The following is a 16900-nucleotide window of genomic DNA, read 5'->3' as shown; positions in this document are numbered from 1 at the left end:
TTGGCAGTGGAAAATTATCTAAAACATTATAAATCTATTATACGGTGGCCAATTTCTTCATAAACCATTCAATTGTGACAATTTAATCATAAACCTATTAAATGTTAGAAAATTCAATTCTAAACATTTCAATTGTACCAATTGAGTCGTAAACCTTTTAACCATTTCCAATTTAACGATGTACCAATGTAGTCATTCCAACTAATTTCGGTTGGAGGTGACGTAGATAGTTTTTGTAAAATTTTACAGATTTTATAAAGATTATTGTGTATTGACAAATCGTCAAAAGATTTATGAATAAATTGGCATAATTGCAAGATTTAAGACTAAATTAGCAAATCATTAAAAATATTTAGGACTAAATTGACACATTTGAAAGGCTTAGGAATAGCTATTCAAAAAAATAAAGAAGATAGGCTTAGAAATGAATTCATCACCGTACAACAGATTTAGGATTTTTTAAATAATTTTTTCAGACCATCTGTCTTACGCACTTGCTTTCTGAATGGAAGTTGGGGAATGCGACGAGACATTACTTCCTCGTGACCAAGACGGAATGCCCTTTTGCATCTATCAAAAGGACTGGCTACTCCGTTCATGGTGAGGAGGAGAGTCCATTCCATTACTTCTTCCCCAAGGAATGACATTCAATAAACTTTGCTAAAGTGGCCTACTTTCACTCTTACCTCACTTGTGTTACATTTTTACTTTTATGACAGTATTTCCTTCTCAATATACATTAGAATGCTTAAAAACAAGAAAATTATTGCTTTAGGCATCATCTACTTACCACAGCGGAACATACAAAGAAGAATGTAGATCTCGACACCTGTAAACGCCTTCCAGTCATTGTCCTTCTTTCATCAATCCAACCTCATTTCGGTCCGTCGCTAGGAACTTCGTCGGATCCACCAATAGAATTTAACAAGAAGCATGCTAGCGAGGCGGCGAGGCTTGCATCCTCACACACACACCCAGAGATCCCTTTAGAGCTGAAAATATTTAGATTTGAAAGGGGAGAAGAGGGGGGGGGGTGTTGGTGTGGATTTTCCAAATAACTATACTCAACGACACTAAATCATGCTGAGAATCCGAGTGCCGACAGAGTAACCTTTTCTCAGTAGACACTAACCTGTGATCCATCCTCCAGATTCAGCTGCACAGTTATCTTCTTCCTTCAGTTATATTAAATACTCTGAAAGCATGGCCCTTTCCATGCACAATGGCAATGCCAAGATGCTGTAAATAGAAACAGTGTGATATCTACATAACTATCCATCATATTTCCATAACGAGTTAGAGGTACAAATTAAAAAGACTCAAAAGTTCCTTTTAATAGATAAAAATTGCCTAAAGTTTGTAAAACACGATGCTTTTGGTGATCTTACATCTCATCTTATGAGGTGAAAAACCTCCAGCCCATTCCACATTGGTCCTATGCTAGTGGATATAAAGGCAATGCAGGTCCACACTGTCTCCAATGTCCTAGATATACTGGGAAATTGCATTGTATGCACTTGAAATACTACCTAGTCACTTTCATTGTGTCGCTTGTCAATACATGCTTATCAAGTATTAGCCATTAACCTCAGTTCATCTTGATTCTCTAGTCTCTAGGTTTGATACAGTATACCCTGGAGCTGATATGCTCCACTTCTAGTCCAGCATCTGCACAACCATTGAAGAAGAGAGACTCATCTTCTTTTCTAATTCTGCGTCTCCAACTCATAAGAAATGCTGGCCGTGGAAACCTCACATGAGATCCTGCTGCAAAAAGATACAGAAGAATAATTGACAAAAATGAATCCCGGGCTAAAACCAGAAGAGGCATGTGTATAATTACCTTTTTGACTGGTCTCCTTAACATCAGTCCTGTCATCTGTTGGCTTATAATTTTTTAGGAGAGAGCAAAGACTCGTAATCAGTTTCTGGTACTGCTTCACATCTTCACAGAATGATGAAAAGTATATACATTGAGTATGTCATATTGAATAATGTGCTGGAAAATGCTCATCACTGTTGATAATGAAAGCACCCTAGACTCGTTACCCCAAGAGATAAAACAACAGAAAATTAGGAAAATAAAATGATGAGGAGGAAATCTTCTAGTTATATATGGGACGTAATAGCGCGCGGTCCTTTACCAAAAAAAAAATAGCGCGCGGTCAATAAAATGAGTTGGTATTTCATGAGCCAAGAGCACCTCTCATAGTCACATATTTGCTAATCATGAAACAAGAATGTAACAGGAAGAATTACAGCCAGAAAAATGAAGTTTTAAGGTCTTCTCAAATTTATGGAAAACAAGTGAGAAAGAAGCAATGAGGAGCAGGCCACAGGTGTCGATGCCCAAAGGGCATGGCAGCAACTTATCAAATTGGAATTTCCCAAGTCAACTGAAAACATGAATGTCGCATTTCCAGATCCGCAGCACCAAGTTCCTATCACACATTTGGACAGTTTGAACCAACCCTAAGGTCAGTTATCTAATTACTCAATGATTCTTCAAACCAACGTTCATATACTAACACATGGCTCAAAGACCTAAAATCAAACTTTCAGAAAAACAACTGCAAAAAACCACATAGAAGTCAAGACTGCTTTGCACAATGTTGCCACATGCACTAGCTTCCATCGATCATAAAAATCAAGAACCCTTGCTTTTTGTAGTGGTTCCTTCATAGACTCTTTGCCTCCTAACCTTAACAGCTATGTCATCTCTTCATTCGGCATATATATTCAACATTATGACAACCACAAAGCCACTACCTAAGGAAAGACAGCTTAGAAACTTACATAACAAAATGTCACTAGCAATGACCAGGTCCCAATGTGGTTCACCGACAGGAAAGGTGTCCCCCCATGAATCTGAAAAGTATAGCCTATTCATCATCCTCAATGAAACAATGGAAACTGATAGAAAGATGCATTGCGCCTTAAGAGTATCAGCATTATCAGCCAAAAAGAAGTTTCCATATAATTTTTTCACAAGAGGAATATGAGTGTGGCAGGGAGCCGAATCCATCTCTTTACATAAAGCTATGATGATCAACGTACGCAACCAAAGAACCCACTAACAGAGAATAACTTCTCCCGGACTGAATGGGGGCATTCATGCATAAAGAATTTAATACGCATCAAGTATCACAACCTAGAACAATCATTATCTATCAGAATATGCCAGGTTATAACTTCCTCAGCAGGTTGGTCAATAGCCATTAAGATGAAAGTAGAAATTTTGTTGAGGGTAGGAGAAGGGACACTCACGTCTTATATGAGGAAGGACAGGTGTAATTCCGTTAATCTTGCAGTTATGCGCTATATTCTCTTCAATCTCCAGGTCATCATAGTCCGACGTGGTGATGTCAAGACTAAAAGACTTTTGCAGAAAGATGGCCAGAGCTCCAGTTCCACTGCCATTGAGTCGCTAAATTAAGATCTGAGACTAAAGCTCCTTGTGTTGGAGCATGTTTGAAGATGTAAAGTACCAAAAGCAGCTATAACATTTGCGAATACAAACTCAAAGGATACTAAACCAACGGCTCAGGACACTGCCAGATACTCGAGAAAAAATAATGAAGGAACTCGGAACTTTAAGGAATTAGAAGCACCAAATATCACCCATTTTGTTACATGAACATTAAATGCTCCGAGACTCGTTCATTATGGCAAACAGATAGTCCAGACAACAAGACAATCGATACGCACCTGCCCAGCTCAATAATGCGCCGTCCTTCTATCCATGTCCGGTGCTGAACTAGCCATTCAGCAAATGCGAATGTCCCCGGCCATAAAAGATTAGCATTCAGCTGGTGGAACGAGAACTCACGGATGATCAAATCCTGCACAAGCAATTACACATGAGGAGCCGTTCAAGACCGTAAAACCCTGGCAAGCTGCAGAAAAGAGGGCTCAAACAAAAACATGAGCAAGTAGCATAGAGGTCAGAAACAATTGGCACCAATGGCAACAAGAGAATTTTGCATCAGACAAACTGTCTCGAGAACAGTTTTGCTCATTGTTCAGAAACCTCCATATCTTACCAATGCCAATGAATTATTCCATATACCAACTACGACCCCGAGACCTATCACCAGTGGCAATAAAAAAACTTTTGAAGCAGACAAATTGCCTCGAGAACCAATTTGCTCATCGTTCAGAAACCTCCATATCTTCCCAATCCCAACGAATTGTTCAACATATCAACCACAACCCCACCAGACCTCCGTTCCTATCCACGAACTGGCACAATGAGGCAGTCCCGCACGGATCAGATAGCTCTTGCAAATGCTCACCTCTATCCCCAGAAAATCTAAGACCCACCAAAATTTAACTCCAACGAGTACTCAGTGCCCCCGAACAAGAGCCAACGGACCCTACTTCCACTCAGATTCATACATGAACGGTAAAAAAACTGTCAAAACGCCAGAATGTCACGTAATAAGTAGAGAGGAAATGAGCGAGCATTCGCAACAAAGGGAAGGGAGAGGATGCGATCTATGACAATGGGTATAACCATTCCAGGAAACCGGTGCGTCCTCTCCGCGTAGCTCTGTGGGGTCTCGGACTCATGTTGCTCCTCTGCGAGACCAAGTTCTTTTGTTTGTTAATCGATGTCGATGATACTGAACTAGCGAGAGAGAGAGAGAGAGAGAGAGAGAGAGAGAGAGAACCAGAGGAAGAGTCGTCAGGGTCGGCGAAGAGAGAAGACGGAGAGAACAGAGCTATGTCCATCCTCGTGCGAGCTGTGGGTTTGCACGACCAAATCTCGCCTCGGACGAGCTGCGGCGGAGGGGCCTGATGCAATAAGTCTGACAAACACCCATCGGTCCCGGTCCGATTCCAGCGTCTGAGACCGAAAATGGGATCCGACCTATCCGGTTTCAAAGCGGTCTAATGAATCGGTAAATTATTACTAAAGATGAGCAATGACTTGCATTTAAGAAATAAGAAAATAATCAATGAATTATTAGGTTAACATTAGAAATTAACAAAGTAAATAAAAACATTGATCTGGTCTGGATGGTTCGATTCCAAGTGAAACTAGGAACCGGACCGGTGCCCGCGAGAATTGGACCCAATTGGACTGCTCGGTCCGATCCGAGCGATTTTACGTTTGATTGGTCCATCTTGCCTATCCCTAATTGATACATTGGCAGACTAACAACTACATCATGCTTATATATGTTTTTTAAAATTTTCTAAATCTAAGATATCAATTGAAGTTTTAAGTAATGTTGACTATAATTATATATTTATAATATCATCCTGTTTAGTTTGTTATAAGCGTGCAAGTCATAGTTCTCTTTCAGAGTTGCAATTAGTTGTGGATTGTAGTTGCCAATTCTCGGGATGCCCCTAAAAATTAGGGGTGAGTGGTTCCAGGTGGAACTTACCCTGAACTTGGAACCGGCTAGAACATACCCCGTCACGGGTTTCGGATCCAATTCTAGGGTATCCTAGAACCTGCCAATACAACTGCCTTTACATCAAAATAGAAGACATTCATATAGAGTCAAATGGAGCTGCGAGAAAAGATATTTTTATGACGGTTTTTACATCGCATCAGTCCTATATACTTTTACACAGCATACATAACTATTAACAGAACATGAAGCTTACAAGCGTGTTGATAAGAAGAATAATATGGACACGCCCATTGAAAAACATCCGATGGCCACTCAAGGACTAAGACGCTCACCTATTTCCAAAATTACATAAAGATCATTAGCCAAAGAGATGCATTGCAGGCGGAAGGAAGAACAAATCATCCATATCCTCATATGATTTCTAGGAATAAATATGCAAGCTCAAATGTGAACCTGAATGCTAAAGCACTTCATGCAAGAGTCAAATAAAGAAATAACAACAAGTTCAACTCCTTCAATTTTACAAGGAAAAGGATATTGACGTGGAATGCCCAATCACATCAAATGACATCCACGTTCTATTTAAGCACCATATAAATGAGGCAGTTCGCTAATTGGATATCCAAGATGTTGACAAAGGACGTGCAAATCAGGCATAAAATCCAACCTCTACTTTTTGTTTCATCCCATTCATAAAATCCCACTAAAAGTCCTAAACCAGCTTAAAATCGAACAACACGGTTAATCACAAATCATGATGGGATGAAGCAAACAAAAATTGCTAATTGAAACATCACATGCAAACAGCTTATCACGAGCCTCCCTTCCGATCGCAAGAGACCAGAAATCTAACCACATGAAACCAAACGAAACAACAAATTAATAGTAGTTTTGAAGTAAAATTACTATTAACTAAACTGAAACAAGTATTAGAAAGCCTCACCACATAAAGTAGTTCTACTTCAACCCGTAAGCTCTATTTACCAATGATAATATCCACAATAAGACAATCCATATCTAAAAAGAAGAAGAGATTAAATAGAGCGTTCATTCGAAATATATACAAAGAAATTACAATATATAAATATATAAAATCACTTACCCGACTCAAACTTTTCTGCAAACCTTTCTACATTCTCAATGCAATCTTCAATGTTAATCGGCATACAAACAGCTCTAAACCAAGCAGTTATCCCCTCGAAATAATCATTTGAAGTAATATATGAACTCCCCGACATCACTTTGGTGGCTTTATAGAATTGTTCTAGAAAATCGGAAAGAATAATGGCATTTTTCCAATCATCATCTTTAGGAAGATCATGGTTAAGCTCACCTACGAAAGACAAATCCTCTTCTTCTATCGTTTCAAAGACTTTTCTGAACTTTATGGTGGTGTTTAACATAAGGTAAGTGGAGTTTCATCTAGTGGCGACATCAAGACAAACCGAACCTTTGTAAGTGATCATTTCACTCTCAATGCAAGAATGAAATATTTTGGCTCTCATGGAAGAGCTCCTCACATACTTAATCACTTTTTGAACACAATCATTAGAAGTAGCTACCTTAGACAAGCCATCTCTCACAATCAAGTTCAATATATGAGCAATGCACCTTGTGTGCAAGACCTTGTCACCTAATATCAATGACCCTTCTTTTGAAAGTTTATGCTTAAAATAACCAATTGCAACATCATTCGAACTAGCATTATCTACGGTGATTGTGGACACCTTTTTTTCTATTCCCCACTCGTAGATGCATTTCTCCACCATTTTGCCAATCTCCCTACCCCTATGACTATGCATCACCACAAAATTGATGATCCTTTTATGCAACTTCCAATTTTCATTGTTAAAATATGTAGTGAGACACAAATAATTCATGTTTTGAATGGAAGTCCATGTATCGATGGTGAGTGCAATCCTAGAACTATACTTACCAAAGTAAGTCTCTTTCACTAAAATATAACTTCATGCAATCTCTAGCCAATGTAAATCGTGATATATGCTTGAAGAGAGGTTGTAACTCATTGATATACTCATGAAATACAACACGCTCAACCAAGGAAAATGGTTGTTCATCAACTATGATGAACTGAGTAAGCTTTTGCCTACAATGATCTTCATCAAATGTCCAAGTCGATAAGACACTACCGGTACCAAGATCTTCCCTTGTCTTGCCATCTACGTTGACATTACGTGGTGCAAAGAATTTCTGCCTCTTAACTACATTGCGAGGAAACTTCTTGCACTTTAACAAATGTTTCCTCATCAAAGAAGTACTATTATAAACACCGTACTTTAACCGAACCTCACAATGCATGCACCTCACGTTATTTGCTTTTCCAGTCTCCTCATTTATGATTTTCATAAAATGATCCCAGACATAAGATGTATATTTCTTATCACGAGGAGAAAGACCAGTACCCACTACCTTGCTTGTCGCACTCGCACCCATGGTCGGGGCTGGATCTTCTTCACCTTCATTGCCCGACAATCCCAATTCAATGTCCGGAGTCATCTCCTCAAGTCCCTCCACCTCCATTGACATGTTATCTTGATACATTAACTTCACACAAACAAAAACAAAAGTAGTGAGAATCCATAATACGTTTGAATGCATAGGTATTAATTGACAGTCAAAGAATGCACAAAAAAGTACTCCGGCAAGATGCCAAACTAGAAATATGCATAGGATGACAATTGAACCAAGATTGACTAAATGCCTGGATGACATAATCTTCTGTTGTTCTGTACTTGTTCATTACTCCTCCTCAAGAGCCCATTAATTTAAATTTTCTTATTCATGTCAGAAAGAGTTGTTCTATTTTGGCCTTAATGCGAGAAATAAAGACATCATTCTACCACCAGCTACCACCACCACTTTGATGTATGGAAACTATTGGATATTTCCGAAGCCCCATTTCATAATATTTGATCCAGACATCAATTACAAATTGGGGTAGTTTTATCCCCGAGGAGAAAAATGAAATTCTTGAGTTAACTAACCAAAAAGAAACCATACTTTCAGCTCATGATGTAGCTGCACACTTGAACTCATTTGCCGTGACCAAGATCCTACAGCAGGACATAATCATCTATGGGTTTTCTTTCATCCGACATCATCTTAATGTGGGCTTCGAGTCACATTAGACACACACAAATCCCGCAAACCGATTTTTTCCTTTAGCCACCTCCAATCGACATGCTAGGCTTATCGTATCGCCTCTAAATATAATCAACTCTAAGTGTAGGGTAGAAACTTTGTACGGACAATAAATATAATCAACTCTAATAGTTCGATTACCTAGGAATTGCCTGGTGAAATATACGATATGGGAACTTTAATAGACAAACATTGGCTTGCTCTTACATTATACACACATAAGATGGGTCATAAACCTATTCACCTTGGACGTGAAAAATGGAAGCTCGGTCAAATCTGACCGACCAAAAGAACACTCATACACACTCATATGAAGGAAATTAGGGCTAGAGATCAACCGATAAACACAAACAAAGAAGCAGAGACAAGAAATCGGGGCCAGAAATTAACTAACAAACCCACCTTGATCAAATCTCGCTAGAACGATCGGATTTGGCAAGAAGGAGGGCATTAGAAAGCAAGAGGAAGTTGGGGACACCGTCGGGGTGCCGAGGACGAGGCGATTGATAGCGAGGGAAAGGTGGTCGTCGAAGGGCTAGGGAGAAAGTGAAGCGAAGAGGTGGAGCCTAGTGGACGGTGAGACTCGAGGGATAGCCACTCGATGGTGAAGGCCACCTGATGTCATCGGAGGTGGAGCTCTAAGGATGATGAGACTCGAGGGAGCGGAACGACGGAGCCCTAGCTACTCGGCGGGACGGCGTAGGAGATCGTCACTAGTAGACTTTACATTGTGATTGAGGAAAAGTGGAAAATGTGTGAATAGAACTAGGAAAGCTGAAATTAGGGTTTTTAGTATATATATCTTGGTTTCGGTTCTAGTTCGGTTCCATAATGAATCAGGAACTGGAATCAGAACCCACGGTTCCTAAAAATGCATAATCAAAACCGGACCCTAATCTATTAGAAGCTCAAACTAGACCGAGAATCACGGGTTCGGTTCTCCGATTCCCGATTTTACCCTGGAACCATGCTCACCCCTATTGAAAATGGCTCGGGCCGACAGGTTTGGCTCGACGGTTGATTCTAGAGTCAATGGGATCGATTCTCAATTCTAGATCCGGGGACCGGCCCTAACATGGGATGGATGGAATAAGTCTCATGATTATAGTGGCATACTTATAACTTTATCATACCTATATAGTTTTTCTAAATTTGAGATATCAATTGAAGTACTATAGTCAATCATATTTAATTTGTTATTCATATACGAGCCATTTATCTCATCCAGAGTTGATGTTATTAGGGTGTAGTTCATACTTTCCATTGACAGGAAATCACCGGAGTCGGGAGGAGCCGCCTCGGTGGGATCTTAAGGGGGCAGTGCCCCCGGACACCAAAGGACTTTTAAAGTTTGAGCCCATAATTTTTTACTAGTAGTTTAGGCTGGAGCTCATGAATAGATATTACTATATATACTTTTTTTCGCTTCTAATTGAGTAATATAACGAGATATACAAAGTGCTAATTATAGTGAAATCTCTGCTAGACGTAGCCCTAGTTTAAGGGTGAACCAAGATAAAATCTCGTGTCTCGATTTATCTTTTTTCCTTTTTTGTGCTTTATTTCATTGTGATGGTGTATCGAATCTTAGCTATTGTCGGTGGCACATTGTAGAGGAAACAACCAAAAAGAAAAAAAAAATGCTAGTTTCCTAGTTAACTTTGAAACCAGCAATTCCGGTTCGAGTGTTAGTTTTAGGATCAATACGATTGGTTCATTCTTATAACTTCATCATACTTATATAATTTTTCTAAATAGTACTAAATCCGAGATATCAATTGAAGTTTTAAGTATGCCAACTATATTTATAACTACATCATGTTTAATTTGTTATCGGCGTGCTATCCGAAGTTCTCATCAAATGTTACTATCAGCTACAAATTGTAGAGCAAACAACCAAGATGAAATAAAAAAATCATCTTGTTCTCCGATTGTCCCCGAAATCGGCCCGATCCGACAAGTTTGAGACTTGGTTTGAGGGTCGAGTCAAGATAATCAGATCGGTTCTTAGTTCCAAGACTAAGAACTAGCCCGAACAGGAGGTGGATGGAATAAGTATGATGATTGAAATGGTACACTTAGGCCCTATTTGGTTCAGCATTTGGCCAAGAGACTTTGAGAAAATGCAAATACCTTTGGGCTAAAGGTCTTTTTCAAAATGCAAGTAATGTTTGGTAAAGTATATTTTAAAAACACATTTAAAAAGCAACTTTGACGTAAATATTGTTTGGTGAAAAATGAACTTTGTAAAATATTTCTTCTTTTTGAAAAAAAGCCGGTGGCGACATAGCGGCGGTCGGCGGCCGGCGACCGGCGGCCAATAGGGGATGGCGGTGGGCAGCAGCGGCATGTGAAGGTGACAAAATTAAAATAAAAAAAAATTAGTTGCATTTCGTAAAAGTCCTTTAGCCCAAAGTACCTCTAGAGGTACTTTGGCTAAAGAACTTTGGAGAGCATTTGAGATGCAATTACATCTTCCCCAAGTGAGTCAAAAAATGAACCAAACAACATTTGCATTTGGCCAAAGGACTTTGGAGCCCCAATGCTCATTTGAAATGCTGAACCAAACATGACCTTATAGCTGCATCATACATATATAGTTTCTTCTAAATTTAATATGTCAATTGAAGTTTTATGTATACCAATTACACTTAAAAAAAACTTATAATTTCATTGTGTTTAATTTGTTATCAACATGCGAGCCGACGTTCTCATTCAAAGTTGTTGTTGGCTACACATCATTGTGAAAACCACCAAGAAGAAAAAAATAGGCCGGTTCTCAAGTTGACCTTGAAAAAGACCCAACTCGGCAAGATCCATTCGAGGGTCAATTCTATGGTCAACAAGATCGGTTCTTAGTTCCAAAACTAGAACCGATCGACGGAGGGGTGGATGGAATAAGTTTGATTATAGTGGTATACTTCTAATTTCATAATACTTATGTAGTTTTTCTAAATTTGAGATATCATTTGAAGTTTTAAGTATGCCAACTATACTTATAAAATTATTAACTTTATGATGTTTAATTTGTTATTAGTGTGGGAGGCATAGTTCTCATATAGAGTTGTTATCAGTTACAAATTGCAGTGGAAACCACCTAAAAGGAAAAAAGAATCTGCTAATTCCCTAGTTTACCTTGAAATTGGCCCGGGCCAGCAAGTTTGATTCAAAAGTTGGTTCTAGGGTTAACAGAATTGATTTGCGGTTCCAAAACTAGGAACTAGGAATCGGTCCCGACATGGATGGATGGGATAAGTTTAATGATTATAATAGCAGCATACTTATAACTTCAATAAATATATTAGATCTAAAAAATCTTATAAAACTATATAAGTATTAGATTTAAAAAAATTTATAAAACTATTTAAGTATTATAAAGTTTTAAATATGCCAACTATACTAAATTCTTCATTAGGTTTAATTTGTTATCGGCATGTGAGCCATAGTTCTCAATATTCATCTAGAGTAGTTGTCAAATATAGATTGCAGTGTAAATCACCAAAACAAAAAGATCGGCCGGTTCTCGAGTTGACCCCGAAATAGTATGGACCGAGAGGTTCGGTTCAAGGGTCGTTTCTAGGGCCGATATGATTAGTCCTCAATTTCGAAACTAGCAATTGACCCCGATAGGAAATGTAATAAGTTTGATGGTTATAGTAACATGTTTATAACTTCACCATACTAACATACTTATAACTTCATTATGTTTAATTTGTTATCAACGTGCGAGCCATGATTCTCACCAAGAGTTGTTGTCAGCTGTAGATTGCAATGGAAACCACCAAAAAGGTGAAAATCGGTTGATTCCTTATTGACCCGTAAACAGGCTCGGGCTGGCAAATTCGATTCAAGAGTCGGTTCTAGGGTTATCGGGAGTGGTTGCCATCAACACCTTCTTTCCCACAAACTAAAGACTCAACTTTGCAACCGAGTTAACTCGGTAAGGAAAAGAAGAAACTTCGAATGCATCATCATCATGATGTGTATTCAATCTAAGCTAGTTTTCATCCATCGCCAAGCCTCGGCCACTTAGTGTTGACGGTGGAGATGGTCAAAGAATAGCTAGTGTTCGTTATCGGGCCATCTCTCATCGATGGTAGAGATTCCCAAGCTCCTTAGAGATCGCCTTGAGCCTGCCTCTTGATCACCCTCCCGATCATGAAGCTGGGACAAGAGCCTTAATTGGGATACATCGGGCATCTATTGCTAAGGCCTGCTGTTGAATGTTGAAGCCCTAAATGTTGTGTATGGAAGGTAATCGAGTTCTTACATGAAAAGCACACCCTAGGGCAACAAATGAAGATGTAATGCTCAGAGACTTGTAGGTTATGGAAACTCGATAAGTCCAGACAACAAGATCATGCAATAGCACCTATCGAGCTCACTTCTACGCCGTCCTTCCATCCATGTCCGGTGTTGAACTAACCATTCAACAAATGTGAACGTCCTTGGCCATAGCTTAGCAACCGGTGGAACGAAACCTCTCGGATGACTAAATCGGGCACAAGCAATTACACATGGCGAACCACTCAAGGTCTAAAATCTTTCCGAGTTGCAGAAAATAGATCTTGGCAAAAAGCAAGAGCAAGTAGCATAGAGGTCACAAATAGCTGGCACCAATGGCAATAAGGAAAACTTACATTAGGCAAACCGTCATGAGAACAATTTTCATAAACCTTCATGTTTTCTCAATTCCAACGAATTATGAGAATTGATTATGTAATAGTTTTTTGTGACTATACAACTAACCATTTGTTTTATGCCACAAAAATATAAAATTAATTAAAAATTATTGTGGGGTCCACTCTTTTAAAAATTTGTGACTCACAAGATATTGTTGTTCCCACACCAACCAAAAACTATTGTGCTAACCGTGACGTCCCGAAAATTAGACCCTCTATTAAGAGACTGAATTCAATAAAAGGATTATTATTGGATTTCAGTTAGTATAAAATTTCGGATCGCAAGGACGTAAGTGACGAATTTTGGATGATTTTTGAAGCGTCGGCCGCTTTAGATTAGGTTTCGAAAATCTTAGTCGTCGCGTTTTAGGATTTATTTCCTCGCGCCCGAGCCTAATCTTGACCGAGTCTAGCCTGTGAAAAGACAAAAAATACCCTCACTTCAGCACGTCAAAAAAATTTGATTAGTCTCGATTTATTAAATTACCTTTTTGCCCTCAATAATACACTACGAGACAAAAATTTTCAAATCTTGGTGGGCCCCTTTGGTCAAATCCTCCCCCACCAACCAATCACACTCAAGTCAAGTCAACCACCCACTCTCTCTCTCTCTCTCTCTCTAACCCCTCCCCTGTATACTATGCGACACCCTCTCTCACCGTCGAACACCATCCTCCTCCTTCTTTGACTGTTTTTATGTGACCACCACCACCATCCACCTCTAGCCTCCTCCGTCCACCACCGCTTGCCACCTCAACCGTCGCCTTGATAGCCTCGCACAGCCGTCAAACCCCGGAGCGGCCCCGTGGACCCTACTCTATTTTTGCTCCACTCGGCCGCCGCTTCTGTTTTAACCGCCCACGCCACCTTCGACAACCGCAAGCCTCCACACCGTTGTCCCTCCAACCACCACGCTCCATTAGACTACCGTGCGTTGCCTCGAAGCCGTCGGACAGCCCCGGATCGGACCTCGAAGCCTGTCCGCCCTGTTTTAGCGTCGCTAACCTCCGCGATTGCTTTGGCCCAGCCTCGCCGCTCACCAGCCACCCCCAACAACCGCCCTCGACCTTTCACCATCCCACAAAGCCGTTGGAAGCCGGTTGCCGCCCGTAGAGCGTCGAATAGCCCCGGAAACCACTTCCCCTATTTTTGAACCCGTCTCCTGTTTTTGCGCAGGTTCCGTCCAGCCGTCATTCTGCCGCCTCCACCCGTCCGCCACCGCCTCCAGTGCCACCTCCAATCACCCCGGGATCCCCAACCATGGCCGAACCTTCCCTCATCCCTTAGATCACCCGAGCCCCTTAGATCGGCCCCCGACGTCACTACCTATCTTATTTTTCCTCTGCCCGATCATTGTTCCGCCATGTATCACCGCTGGTCGTGACTGTTTCGGCCACCACCTTGAGTTCCGTGCCGCTGTCCCGAGGTGTCGCCGCATCCCATGGACCATCCTTGATCGAGTTGGGAGTCCGAAGTTTCGAGTTTGGCCGCGAGTCACCGATTGTCGTCACCGCCCGAGTTGAGACCGCCCGAGCTAATTCAATAGTGAGTTAGCTCATAACTCTCGGTTAGGACGCTAATTGCGTTTGGAATTAGATTAATTAGTTAGCTATGGTGTTTAGGTAATTTAATTACGGTCAGATTAGATGGAAACATGGCTTAGGAAAAATGACCGTAATTAGTTAAGTTAGTCGATTAGTTAGGTTGTCTGTGGCTAATTGATGATTAGAATTGATTGATTGTATTGATTGATCGCGAGCGAGCAATAGGTTAGAGACGAGCGTACGATTGACACTCAATTGGAATTGAATTTGTGATTAAAAATCGACTCGCTACAATTGATTAATTGATTCTTGAATTATTTTGGATTTGAATGTCGAAATTGATTGTTGATTGTCATGGGGGTCTAATTAGAGGTTAATCGCCGCAAATTGCTTGATTTATCAATCGATAGAACTATGCATTTATTTGATCATGTATGAAATCAAATTGCATGATTTAGCACGAAAACGGCCTTGGGTCAGGTATTTGAGCATGCGTGTATGAGCATTCGACTAAATTCAAAGAAATAAACTAGCTGGATGTCGAAGTGCTTGAGTGGTCACATAATTGGATAATTTCGACGATTATTATCTTATGATTGGTCGGTCATGGCAATCATTGTCTTTTGGTTGCTGGATGTGCGTCGCTCATTGTCTCCGGCTATTCGTTTGTTGGTCGCAGCTTGTGAAGGGCCAAACCCTTTTTAAGGATTCTTGTTAGCTTCGTGCCGTGTCGAAAATCATTGTCTTCGGAGTCACAAGGACTATCAAAAGCCATCGCCGGAAGTAAGGGACGAAGCTTGGTCCTACCGTAAGAGCACCAATTGACTAGTGTGCTGGGCCTACGGGGTCGTTTCTGATAAAAAAATAGACTACATATAATATCATGTGCATGTAAGTAATGTGATGTTTTGCCAATAATTTTGTGTGGTTGATTTGATCGTTATGTCGCGTCCGCATTGCATTACGCGTGCCTTCCGGAGGATAAGCTTGCATGTGGTTGAGATATCTGCTCTATGATGATGTGACTATTTGTTAGGACGTCCGAGCGAATCAACGCCATAACCGGGCTTAGGTGTTGACTCACCGAGATTTATTTCTCACCCTGTCGTTTAGCCATTTCCGGTCCCAAGTAATGAAGTGTCCTATTCGATTTGGAGTCCCTATCAACCAGCATTTTTATATTATCCACCATGAGGAAGTGCCCTATGGGTGGGTTTGGGAGCAATATGTCACTCGGATCCGGGTCGATAAATGGTTGCCGCACCTAGTGCTGCATCTCTTCAAGGCCTTGTTCTTGAATGGACATGGTGTTCTATATGGTCTACTACGGGGATTTGAGGGACCGCCTAACCCGCGCCATTACGTCCCCTCTTGGGATCCCATGGATTTGGACATATCGGATGGGGAGGTAGTGGATTTCGAGTCAAACATGGAGTAGGAGCCCTCTTCCGGTCGGGGTTTTAGGGCTTAAATGTGACCGCCCCGTTTTGGAGCTATGGATGCTAGAGCATGATTGTTAGAGCAGTCTTTTGGGAGTAGATGATGGTTTAACCTTGTTGGTGGCTAGTGATTTCACCTAGAGGGGGGTGAATAGGTGATAGAGTGTGATTTTAATAATTTATTGCGGAATTTAGATCACACAGTGTAAAACAGAGATCTCGGATGATGGAGACAGAGTGTATCGCAACGAGCAAGTAATTCAATTGATGCGGGATATATAATGTGATCAATGCGCATTGTTCGTATGCGGTTTAGCTATCACAATATATCTAGAGTGATCAAAGTAAGAGATAAAGAAAACTGCACAAAGGGTTTATAGTGGTTCAGCTTTAGTTAAGCCTACGTCCACTTTTTCGGTTGACGACCAATCGGCTGGATTCCACTAGTAAGCTGCTCAGAGTTTACAGATAAGCAATCTCCTTGATACGCAGGACTTCACACCTAGCGCTCAATACTCGTGTATACACCTCCTCACAATTACAATGGATGAATCAAGAAGTGTGTTGAAAATGGAGTTCACTTTATCTAAGAATTATTAACACTTTTCCTTTTTAACGCCGATCTCTTCTCCCTTCGTCTTCGAGATGTCTTTTGTACTCTTCCGCCTCCAATCTAGCCGTTGCAAGGCATCTAGAAGAAATCT

General features: G+C 40.6%; 1 protein-coding gene across 7 annotated transcripts; it reads right to left on the bottom strand.

Annotated features, from left to right (window-relative positions):
• Nucleotides 1-498: 498 nt before the first annotated feature.
• LOC115745754 (protein N-terminal and lysine N-methyltransferase EFM7) lies at nt 499-15569 on the bottom strand. Of its 7 annotated transcripts, none has more exons than XM_030681325.2 (8): nt 4674-4832; nt 4517-4581; nt 3709-3842; nt 3268-3413; nt 2797-2868; nt 1844-1945; nt 1588-1767; nt 499-1239 (listed from the first exon to the last, which is right to left on the bottom strand). In XM_030681325.2, exons 1-7 carry the CDS (start codon nt 4732-4734, stop codon nt 1607-1609), a joined length of 741 nt encoding a protein of 246 aa, XP_030537185.1. In that variant the 5' UTR covers nt 4735-4832; the 3' UTR covers nt 499-1239; nt 1588-1606. The 7 variants fall into 7 exon arrangements, with proteins under 7 accessions (XP_030537185.1, XP_030537186.1, XP_030537184.1 ...); XM_030681326.2 differs by having other exon boundaries at nt 499-1213; XM_030681324.2 differs by lacking the exon at nt 499-1239 and adding an exon at nt 15565-15569 and having other exon boundaries at nt 1263-1767; nt 4674-4767.
• Between the last annotated feature and the right edge of the window lie 1331 nt (nt 15570-16900).

The sequence above is a fragment of the Rhodamnia argentea genome, chromosome 10 (genome assembly GCF_020921035.1).
Source record: "Rhodamnia argentea isolate NSW1041297 chromosome 10, ASM2092103v1, whole genome shotgun sequence".
Classification (NCBI taxonomy): Eukaryota; Viridiplantae; Streptophyta; class Magnoliopsida; order Myrtales; family Myrtaceae; genus Rhodamnia; species Rhodamnia argentea.
The sequence above is the reverse complement of the archived record's forward strand: the minus strand, read 5'-3'. Positions and strand labels throughout refer to the sequence as shown.

Coding starts and splice junctions, on each gene's coding strand:
- LOC115745754 (XM_030681324.2), bottom strand. CDS start 4,734: ATGGACATAGCTCTGTTCTCTCCGTCTTCTCTCTTCGCCGACCCTGAC. Junction 2,869..3,267: donor TGTCCTTCCTCATATAAGAC/GTGAGTGTCCCT, acceptor TATACTTTTCAG/ATTCATGGGGGGACACCTTT. Junction 1,946..2,796: donor TGCTAGTGACATTTTGTTAT/GTAAGTTTCTAA, acceptor CATTCTGTGAAG/ATGTGAAGCAGTACCAGAAA.